Raw genomic sequence first — 11,057 nt, 5'->3', positions numbered from 1 at the left:
CGTGACCTGAGCTGAAGTCAGATGCTCAACCGACTGAGCCACCCAGGCGCCCCAAGTTTATACCATTTCTTAAGAACACACACACACACACACAAATAGAAAGTCTAAAATTGTTTAATCAATTTATAAACAACAAGAAAAGTACCATTAAAACATTTTATGGGGGGGATGTTATAAGCCTTTGAACATGTGACAATATATAGTGTGTCACTTTTGTGAAAACAAAACATCAAATTTATTTTATTATTATTTCAATGTTTATTTTTGAGAGACAGAACGCAAGCAAGGGAGGGGCAGAGAGAAAGGGAGACGCAGAATCCGAAACAGGCTCAGGCTCTGAGCTGTCAGCACAGAGCCCAATGCGGGGCTCGAACCCACAAACAGCAAGATCATGACCTGAGCAGAAGTCAGAAGCTTAACCAACAGCCACACAGGTGCCCCCAAGACATCAAAGTTAAAATGTATGCACACGGAAAGAATACCCTTCCCTTGGCCTCACTTTGCCTGTCATCAAAGCCAGTGATTCTCTGTGATCCCTTCCACTTCCCTCCACCTCTGCCCTCACAGCCACCCTGCCCAGATCCCCTCCAGCTCTTGCCTGGAGAATCACAGGAGCCTTCTCCCAGTTTTCCCCAGTAGACCACGAACTCACGAAGCCAAAGGTCCTGTCTGATTTTATCATTGTAGAGTACGTGCTCCATAAGCATAAACAAATGGACACATGGCCTCCCAGGAGCAAAGGTTAATTTCCAAGTTCTTATGGTGCCTGCACTGTCAGTCTCCCATACCTGTATAGAAAGGGGCAGGGTAACAGCGGACTGAGGGTGAAGGAGCCACTCCCCACTTGCCTTGGCTTCAGAGGAGGAACAGGGCTGCTGCTGACTGCAGACCGACCTGAGGAAGCACGGGCCACCAGATCTGTGTTCTGGGATGCTTGGCTGTACATAGCCTGGGGCAGAAGGTGAAGCCCGCTCAGCTAGGGGGCTGTGGCCTTGCCTGAGGTTGGGTCCAGTAGAATTTGGAGAAGGTTCAGATGGAAAGAAACTGAATGTTGCTTTTGCCCCTGTATTGGTTTTTATTGCTGTTGAAACCAATTACCACAAACTCAGTGGCTTAAAACATAACAACTTATTATCTTACAGTCCTGGAGGTCAGATATCCAAAACAGGTCTCAGTGGGCTAAAATCAAGCTGGGTCCGCAGGACTGCATCCCGTTCTGGAGGCTCTAAGACAGAGAATCCGTTTCCTTGCCTTTTCCAGCTCCTAGAGGCTTGCCCACATCCATCTGATGACCTCCTTCCATCTTCAAAGCTAGCAATGGCTCATCCACCTTATACGTGCTCCATCACTCTGACGCTGGCTCCTGCCCCCCTCTGACCCTGATGAGGACCTTTGTGATTACAGGCACCCACTAGATAATCCCAGATAAACTCTCCTTCCCCCAACTCTTAATTTAACCACATCTGCAAAGTACCTTTTGCCATGTAAGGTAACACATTGAGAGGTTCTGAGAATTAGCACGGGAGTATCTTTATTGGAGGCAGTATTCTACCGGCCACACCTCCTTAATTCAGCCCTCCCTGGAGGCTCTGGATTTACATATGGGAACCTTTACAAACTGCCTGTTTATTAGCATCAGGGACACAATGCTGAGAGCCTTGCTCTCTAAAATCATAGATTATAGAAATTTTGCTAGTTGAAAGCCTGTCAGTGAGAACAGAAGGTCCCACCTAGTCACCTTGACACAGAGACAACGGCCTCTATTTCCAGCCCGGGCGTAGAGCTTCAGTGAAGATTTCCAGCAGAACGTTCCACATTAAAAAAAAAAAAAAGAACGCTCCAGATTTATATTAATATACTTTCCAAGGAAACGGGACCTCAAGTCCTTTCTCAGCTCCGGCCTGATCATCAATCCTTTTCATACAGCCGGACTTCGCCTTGAGCCTACAAAAGAACTGCTTCGTTTACATTTTATCTACACTGGCCTCAGCCTGTCTCTCCCACCTGGGTTTAGGAATCGGGACCCTCCAAAACGCCTTTCTCCGGGCATCTCTTCCCTTGTGTGAAGGGCGCACGGTGGACGATGCGTCGTAAACGGCAAGATGTAAGTGGTTTGGGGGTGGATGGTACAGTCAAGGAGGAGGCGCGGAAGGGAGGGGAGCCCTAGAATGAGAGGGGAATGCAGCCCTAAAGCCCAACCTCAACTGGGTTCTCACTACCACCGTATAAGCGCGTTATTAGTCCCCAGTTAACAGAAAAAGATTCCAAGCAACCGGCCTTATGTCATCAAGCCAGGAACTGGCGAGCAGGGATCCCAATCCAGTTCTTCGGACTCCGAAGCCTGTACTTGGGATGGATAAACAAACGTCCCGGGGAAGGGCGCCACCACCTACCGAAACGCCTTCCACCCACTCACCGAGAGCGCCGCGCGGCCTGCAGGCGGGGAGACAGGCCCGAGTCTGGGAGGCAAAGAGACCACGCCCATATTGAAATCCAGACTTGTATGTGGACCAATCCCAAGAAAGAAAATCATTGGTAGGGCGGGGTTATGTAAAACACGCGGAGCGAGTACAGGCAGGCAATGCAGCAAAGACCACTATTTAAGATCTTTTTTTTAAAAAATCTAGCTATTATTATAAAGGAAGGATAATGAGACGTTGAATTTAAGAAGTATTACATATTTCAAGGTAATCTAATCATTATGTCATAGAAATCGCCACAATCGAAAAAGCTATAGTAAGGGTAAGGGTTGCCAGGAGCCGGCTGCAACAGTATCGCTTCTCGGCCTTTTGGCTAAGATCAAGTGTAGTATCTGTTCTTATCAGTTTAATATCTGATACGTCCTCTATCCGAGGACAATATATTAAATGGATTTTTGGAATTAGGAGATGGAATAGGAGCTTGCTCCGTCCACTCCACGCATCGACCTGGTATTGCAGTACTTCCAGGAACGGTGCACCCCCTTTTGGGGGAACAATAATGGTTCCAAAAAAAGAACATTGTTCTCAGAACAGCTTTGGCTCTAGTATTAAAGAATGGTGGTTTTTCTTGAACACACTAAACCGACGGGGCTGCTGAATAGTTTCATTAGTGTCTGGCTTTAATAACCAAGTTATGACTTATCTGACTTGTGAACTCGCGCGCGCCCCCCCTCCCCCCGTGGGCTCCGCGCTGGTAACTCAGAAATTGGAGTCTCTTTCGGGTTCTGTGTCTTTTCCGCGGGCCGTGCTCTTTGTCAGATAGAAGTTGTACTAACGTTAATAAGAATAATATATTGCTTACCGGGGAGCGTTCTGATACAAGCAAGTAAAGTAATTTGAGAATGATCCCCGTTGTTTCTTACTCTGCGTGCAGAAATTGTTTTCCTGGTATGTTTATCGATGTGCTTCTCCCCCAGGCAGTTTCAATTTGGTAAAATAACTTTCTCGGTCTGGGAGCTGGAGTAGCAACTTTTTTTCTCTTGCACTTTTAGAAAATGCTTTCTTTAAAGGGTTCAAAAACGATTTGCAGGTTTGTTTTATCCTGGATTATAAAGGGGAACTCCCGGGGGATCGGCCCAGCCTAGCCTAAACCCCAGGTGTACCCCCGAGTTTACAACGAGAGGAAACCGCCCACCAACAAAGAGGACGTCTCGCAAAGTAAAGGAGTAATTTAAAGAAAGACTTTTAAGGTTAAGGTGGAGTTTAGATTTGATTTAACGTTATAGGCTCAATACAAACTAGGACTGTGGAGGGGAGACAAAGGGGTCAATGTCCAGTGTACCCTGTGAAGAAGACATCGTGCTTGTTACCTTGGTAACAACGTTTGCATAAGTGTGGAATGTTGTGCTCAGAACCCTCATTCACAGCTCTGCAGCTGAACTGGAAATCGTGGCTGCTTCTCTGTGGAGGCCTTGTGCAGGTAAGAGTGCGATGCTTTATTTCTTACTGATAAAATTTTAAACGGGCAAATTTCTGGTACTCTAATCTCAGAGAACAAAATCTCTGTAATAAAAGTGTAGTCATTCACAGGAAGGGTGGTTACATTTATGCAGCAGCTTGTACCTGGGAGAAATACTGTTAATTTTGCAGTTTTATTCTCAGTTGGAGCTGATAAAACCATCACCAAACCTCAATGCGAGGAAATAAAAACGACGCAGCTACCTCCACTTTCCAGGTTTCTATTTTAAGATCATCGGTTTCATTTTCCCCATCCTTCGTCGGTTTGTGGCTTTTATGCTCGAGGTTGAAGCCATGCGCCTCAGTGATTTTTTTTTTTTTTCTCAAGTGTGCTCGTCTTTCTTGTCTTGTACAGAAAACATATTACACGATGCTTTGGAGCAGGGAGGCGCCTTCCACTCCAAGTACACAACTGTCAAGTTACTCTCCAGATCTCCACCAGCACCCCCAGAGTTCGTAAAGCAAAACCAGCTGCAGAAGGCAGGGGACCAGGGGATCTTTACTCTTCTCTTTTTTATTATTTTAAGTTTGTATTTATTTAAGTGATCGCTACACCCATCGTGGGGCTTTAGAACTTACGATACGGAGATCAAAAGTCACGAACTCCTTCCACCCAGCCAGCCAAGCGCCCTTCTTCCGGCTTTTTAAACTGCAAGAGACGGCGTTCATCCGGATCAAACGCGGCGCGCTGGTGACGCAACGCTGCGCCGGAAGTGCGAGCCGTGGGCTGTTGGGTTCCGTTATGGCGGCTGCTGGGGCACGCTGGAACCATGTGTGGGTGGGCACCGAGACCGGGATCCTGAAAGGTGGGTGGCCGGGCCCAGCATCGGGAAGTGGGGGGGGGTGTCCCTCGCTCGCGACCCCGGCGCGACTGACGCCCGCCTCCCGCAGGGGTGAACCTTCAGCGCAAACAGGCGGCGAACTTCACGGCGGCAGGACAGCAGCGGCGCGAGGAGGCGGTGAGCGCCCTGTGCTGGGGCGCGGGCGGCGAGACTCAGGTGAGCGGCCGCTGGTCGGTCCCGAGCTGGGGGGACTCTACGGTGCGGCAGCCTCGCTCTGGTCGCCATCCTGCCCTCCTCTGCCCGCAGATCCTAATGGGTTGCGCCGACAAAACAGTGAGGTACTTCAGCACCGAGGAGGGCAGATTCCAGGGCCACAAGCACTGCCCCGGCGGGGAGGGCACGTTCCGAGGCCTCGCCCAGGTCGACGGGTAAGACCGAGCCCCTCGCTGAACGCTCAGGTCGTAGGGACAGCGTGGAGGCTCTCGCGGGACTGCCGAATAATGGGCAATCAACCCTTAGGGACCCCAGCCTGGGCTGAGTGACAGGCCAGGTGCTATTGAACACCTGCTTATTAATAGGCATTGGACGAAATGCAAAGGCTGCAGGCAAACCAGACACGTGCAGTACCTGCCTTCATGAGTTTGCATCAAGGGTATTTTTCCTGGCTCCATAGCTTTTTGGATGACCCTGAGCAGGTCACTGAATAGTTTAGAGTATGTTTGAAAATGGAGACTAACAACCACCAACGATACGGTGAAGTTCCCAAAGGAAAGGATAGGAAAGTGTTAGTGGTTAAGTAACTGGGGGTAGCTTTCTTCCAAAGAGGGAGGAGGCTGTGAACAGGCTGTGTGGGTTTGGTGGTGTTCTGAAAACTGACTAGTCGAAGTGCCTGTGTAGGTGAGTCACTTGAACTGGGCCATGAAGGATGGGTAGAATTTTGACAGGAGGAGAAAGGAGTAAGCGCGCTTCAGAAAGAGACTGCTGCCTGGGCTGAGGCCAAGGATTGGTGTCAGGCTACATGGTAATTTCAGGCAAGGTAAACAGCATTTGGGGGTGGAAACCGAGGGCGCGTTTTAGTACAAGATGGGCAAGGTAGGTAGTGATTAAATGTGAAGGCCTTTCAGCGTCAGACTGAGAGATTTGCACTTATGATTTTGCAGGTGGTTTTGAGCGAGGAGGGGTGTGGAGAATGGGTTGGAAAAAGTGGTTGAGAACCTCTTGCCAAAGCCCAGGCAAGCACCGCCACAGCCAGAACCGAGGCGGGGAGGGTGGGCAGATGTGAAAAAGAACATAGGCTCGGGCTTTACACAGATCCTGGGGGAGGCTTGCTTGGGGAGGGGGTGTGTGTTTTAGGGAGAGATTGACATTTAGTGTCTGGAATGCCAAACAGGGAACTTGAGAGAAGAAGCTAGTGTTTGACTTTGGCCAGACCCGAACGTGAGACCAGTCCCACTTCAGCTCTTTCAGAGCTACTGATCCTGACCCCTGGTGACCCACCCAAGGTTCAGAAAAACCGGCAGGGCCGGCTGCCCCCAGATAATAGCAAAGGCACTCTGCTTTGGAGTATCACACGCTTGACTTTCCAGCTCTGGTTCTGACATTTAGAGCTGTGTGGGCAAATCTTTTTACACTTCTCAGAGCTTGAGTTTCCTCACTTACAAAACTGAGAAACCATCCCCCGTTGAGGATATTAAATAACAAACATGGGAGGAGGGAGTCTAGTTAATGTGAATCTGGGGATGGGTTGACTAGGGCCCAGAGAACACTTGAAATTCATACTTACTTTTTGTTGTTGTTTACTCTAACCTCCCTCTGCCCACAGCACCCTCATCACATGTGTGGATTCTGGGATTGTCCGGGTCTGGCGTAACAATGACAAGGAAGCATCCTCTGACCCAGTAAGGCTCCCCTGCCCTGCCAGTGATGGGGAAGATGAGGGCCCGGGTAGGAACCGAGGGAGGGCTTTGGGGGAAGAGGGTTTTTTTGTTTGTTTGTTTCTTTGTTTTGTTTTGTTGTTGTTGTTGTTTTTTAATTTACATCCAAATTAGTTAGCATATAGTGCAACAATGATTTCAGGAGTAGATTCCTTAGTGCCCCTTCCCCATTTAGCCCATTCCCTCTCCCACAACCCCTCCAGTAACCCTCAGTTTGTTCTCCATATTTATGAGTCTCTTCTCTTTTGTCCCCCTCCCTGCTTTTATATTATTTTTGTTTCCCTTCCCTGACGTTCATCTGTTTTGTCTCTTAAAGTCCTTCTATGAGTGAAGTCATATGATATTTCTCTTTGACTGACTAATTTCGCTTAGCATAATACCCTCCAGTTCCATCCATGTCGTTGCCAACGGCAAGATTTCATTCTTTTTGATTGCCGAGTAATACTCCATTGTATCTATCTATCTATCTATCTATCTATACCACATCTTCTTTACCCGTTCATCCATCGATGGACATTTGGGCTCTTTCCATACCTTGGCTATTGTTGATAGTGCTGCTATAAACGTGGGGGTGCATGTGCCCCTTCAAAACAGCCCACCTGTATCCCTTGGATAAATACCTAGTCGTGCAATTGCTGGGTCGTAGGGTAGTTCTATTTTTAGTTTTTTGAGGAACCTTCGTACTGTTTTCCAGAGTGGCTGCTGCACCAGCTTGCATTCCCATGGGGGAATAGGATTAAGGACTCCGGAACTGACTCTCATCTCCTGTCTCTTTCAGCTCCTGGAGCTGAGTGTGGGTCCTGGGGTGTGCAGGATGCGCCAAGACCCAGCACGCCCGCACGTGGTTGCCACGGGTGGGAAAGAGAATGCTTTGAAGGTGTGGGACCTACAGGGGTCGGAGGAGCCTGTGTTCAGGGCCAAGAATGTGAGTGACAGTGGTGGGAGGGGCTGGGGCTGAGGTTCAAGGAGGCTGAGGCCACTGAGTTGGGGGGTGATGATGAAGAGCTGAAGGACAGGGCCTATGAGCCCTCCTGCAACCTGTCCCCCCTCTATCCACCCCACCAGGTACGGAACGACTGGCTCGACCTGCGGGTTCCCATCTGGGATCAAGATATACAGTTCCTTCCTGAATCTCAGAAGCTTGTCACCTGCACAGGGTACCATCAGGTGAGGTACTGCCCCACCTCTACCTCCTCCGGGGCTTAAGCAGCCTCCTAGAGAAACAACGAAACAACCTGCCTGGTGGCACAGGCCGACCTTCATCCTCTGTCTCTGAGCTCCCAGAGGGAGCATTCCCCCCGCCCCCCGCTCCCCGACCATCCCAGCCCCATGGCTGAGCCAGAGACCTTCTGGTACATTGTAGGATGAGTTTTCTGAACTGTGACCCTTCCTTCGCTTCCAATGTGGAAAGGAGGAGAGAAGAAGGGAGAATTCTGCTTCTTCACAGTAGAATCCCACGGTCCAGGTGTCACGAGAGGACACTGGGTTGGGTGTCAGGGGAACTGGGTTCTGGTCTTGATGCAGCCTCTCATTTGCTTTGGGACCCAGGCCTGACCCACTCCTCTGCATCCTCGGCTCCTTGGCTTTTTTTTTTTTTTTTTTTTTTTTTTAATGTTTTCATTTATTTTTGAGACAGAGACAGAGCATGAGCAGGGGAGGGGCAGAGAGAGAGAGGGAGACACAGAATCTGAAGCAGGCTCCAGGCTCTGAGCTGTCAGCACAGAGCCCGATGCAGGGCTCGAACTCAAGGACCGCGAGATCATGACCTGAGCCAAAGTCTGATGCTCAACCGACTGAGCCTTCCAGGCGCCCCCTCAGCTCAGCTTTATAGGAGGGAGGGCGGGCGGGCCCGACTGGAGATCTTTACAGCTGGCCTCATTTGAAGTCCTAAGATCCCGGCAGGACTGGGTCCCTGTGTTTGTCCCATTTCCTTTGCTCCTGCATACTGAAATCTGATCTTGGGGATATGTCGCTGTTCAAAACACACTGTGAGGGCTTACTCTCCCCTCTGTTGCTCAGGCTAAATTTCTCTGCCTGAAATTCAGTAGTCTCTGAAAATTGGACTGGCTTGCCTTTTCATGCCAAGATGGGAGTATGGAGGGGTGGAATGCCCACACATGTGGACCCTGGAAATGCTGTCACCCCCCCTAACCTGGGGGACCTCTCTCCCTAAGCAGATCTCCTCTGCCCACTCTTCCCTGACACTCAGAGCAAGAGGGGGGTACGTTTCAGATGAGAAAGTTTCTCTAAGAGTGGGTCATAAGAAAGCAGTGTATGAAGGAGGGAGTGAAGATACAGACAATCCAGGGACGGGTATGTGGCGTGAGGGTGCTCTCGTGATGCTTCGGTATTCTCCAGGTCCGTGTCTACGATCCAGCCTCTCCCCAGCGTCGGCCAGTCCTAGAGGCCACCTATGGAGAGTATCCACTTACGGCCATGACCCTCACTCCCGGGGGCAAGTAAGTGTTGAGAGGACACAGAGTGGGGCTCAGAGAGGACTCTAGGAGGCTCCTGCTGACCCCACCCACCTCTGGTCTCCTCCTTAGTTCAGTGATCGTGGGCAACACTCATGGGCAGCTGGCAGAAATTGACCTTCGGCAAGGTGAGTGGACTAGGGAGCCTTGCAGGAGGGGAAGAGGTGGGAGGAAGGGCAAGATTCCCTCTGAGGGGGTACAGTGGCATGGTGGAGCCCTCATTCAGGTGCCGATTGCCTGGGTTCAAATCCTGGTTCACCAGAAGCTGTAGGGTCTTGGACAAATTACTTCAGTTCTCTGTGACATTAGCTCCTCCACCTGTAAAATGGAGATATTAATGACAACTCCTGTCCCCACCTTATGTTGAGGTATAAATATTGAAACATAAAGCGACTTGAAACGGTAAACAATGGTTGTTGGCTGGCCGGCTAGTGCTGATGCCTCCCCCTCTCCTCCAGGACGCCTACTGGGCTGTCTGAAGGGGCTGGCAGGCAGTGTCCGAGGATTACAGTGCCACCCTTCAAAGCCCCTACTAGCCTCCTGTGGCTTGGACAGAGTCTTGAGGGTGCACAGGATCCGGAATCCACGGGGTCTAGAGCATAAGGTGAGAGCTGGCTGCCTTGTGTGCCCCAAGCCACGTTTCCGTTTCAGTGTCCCTAGCTCCTTATGGCCCCTCTTGGTTTTGTAGGTTTATCTCAAGTCTCAACTGAACTGCCTCCTCCTGTCAGGCAGGGATGACTGGGAGGTAAGCAGCTGGGTCTTGGAATGTGGGAGCAAGGGCACAGATGTGAGCACTGCCCCATGGAGAGAAAAAAGAAACAGCTGGAACACAGCCAGAACTGTCTGCCTGTCAGCCAAGTTACTTAAGTTCTCTGAGGGGGGTTAATAGTTATAATCCTGGCAGGGCTACTGCAAAGGGCCACATAGGAGCATGGATGGGAATAGTGTCCGGGAGCAGGAATTGAAAGTGCTTTCCCAACTAGATCCTCCTTCCCCGGGCCTCTGTTACTGTGCCCCAGATTCCTAAGTTTTCTCCCACTCACCAGGATCAGCCCCAAGAGCCTCAAGAGCCCAAAAAGGCGGCCCTAGAAGACACAGAGACAGATGAACTTTGGGCCTCCTTGGAGGCAGCCGCCAAGCGGAAGCTCCCTGATTTGGAGCAGACCCAAGGGGCTCTCCAAACCAGACGGAGAAAAAAGCAGCGGCCTGGATCCACCAGCACCTGAAGAGCCTGTGCTCACTTTGTAAATAAACAGTTTAACACCCACCATGACCCTGAGCCTTTTGTGATGGGAGAATGGAAAGAGGACTGGCTGCTCCCAGCGCTGGTGCAGCAGGATAGCTGATGTCACAAAAGCCAGGCGCGGAGCCTGGTGGGCTGGCGGGGGCGGCACGGAGTTCGGGGCCGCTCGGGACCATGGGCTGCTGCCAAGACAAGGACTTTCAGACCTCCGATGATCAGGCTAAGGAGGCTGATTCGGAGGAAGTCGAAGGTGAGACCCAAGACACACCACCGGGACCCAGGGAGCGGGAGAAGGGGCTGCGCCGAAGGGGATCGCCCGGGAGGTTGGACCGGGGAGGGTAGAGCAGAGCTCAGTGGCCTCGTCATCCCCGCAGGCACCGAAGAGGTCGATATGGACTCGCCGGACCAAAAGACTCTCAAGTCGAACGAAAGCCTTCTGATCACCGTGCTGTGGCGGCGGCTATCCCTGTGCAGCCGTCGGGGCTCTCGTTCAAACAAGAGGCACTCAGTCCAGAGTCAAAAGCATGCGTTACAGCAGAGCAAGCGGGAGGGGATCCTGGAGGAGCCGGAGAAGGGGTGACCCCAACCTGCTCTCAATCTGCCCCAGCCTCCGGAGAATAAAGTTTCTAACGTGTACCTTTCCTATCTTGCTTGTCTCCGCTGCCCGCTCTGGGCGCACTGGACAC

The 11,057-nt window shown here is 50.9% G+C and overlaps 2 protein-coding genes and 1 non-coding gene across 3 annotated transcripts; all 3 read left to right on the top strand.

Annotated features, from left to right (window-relative positions):
• The first annotated feature begins 2,773 nt into the window (after positions 1 to 2,773).
• Positions 2,774 to 2,964, top strand: LOC124506603 (U2 spliceosomal RNA). Its single transcript, XR_006960850.1, has one exon. It is a non-coding gene; the product is annotated as a U2 spliceosomal RNA (small nuclear RNA).
• A 99-nt stretch (positions 2,965 to 3,063) lies between these two features.
• WDR74 (WD repeat domain 74) lies at positions 3,064 to 10,395 on the top strand. Its single transcript, XM_047071734.1, has 12 exons — positions 3,064 to 3,900; positions 4,294 to 4,744; positions 4,830 to 4,936; positions 5,027 to 5,148; positions 6,543 to 6,618; positions 7,433 to 7,579; positions 7,720 to 7,821; positions 9,013 to 9,113; positions 9,201 to 9,256; positions 9,587 to 9,732; positions 9,817 to 9,873; positions 10,175 to 10,395. The coding sequence occupies exons 2-12, from the start codon at positions 4,681 to 4,683 to the stop codon at positions 10,352 to 10,354; spliced, it is 1,158 nt and encodes a 385-aa protein (XP_046927690.1). The 5' UTR covers positions 3,064 to 3,900; positions 4,294 to 4,680; the 3' UTR covers positions 10,355 to 10,395.
• A 78-nt stretch (positions 10,396 to 10,473) lies between these two features.
• On the top strand, positions 10,474 to 11,012 carry TEX54 (testis expressed 54). The gene is made up of 2 exons (XM_047071735.1): positions 10,474 to 10,621; positions 10,746 to 11,012. Exons 1-2 carry the CDS (start codon positions 10,474 to 10,476, stop codon positions 10,949 to 10,951), a joined length of 354 nt encoding a protein of 117 aa, XP_046927691.1. The 3' UTR covers positions 10,952 to 11,012.
• Positions 11,013 to 11,057: the final 45 nt, after the last annotated feature.

Source organism: Lynx rufus, unplaced genomic scaffold, assembly GCF_022079265.1.
Source record: "Lynx rufus isolate CCGP_SWC_20201006 ecotype Redwood Valley unplaced genomic scaffold, mLynRuf1.p SCAF_9, whole genome shotgun sequence".
In the NCBI taxonomy this organism is placed as follows: domain Eukaryota; kingdom Metazoa; phylum Chordata; class Mammalia; order Carnivora; family Felidae; genus Lynx; species Lynx rufus.
Note: the sequence above shows the minus strand (reverse complement) of the source record. Positions and strands in the feature narration are given on the sequence as shown.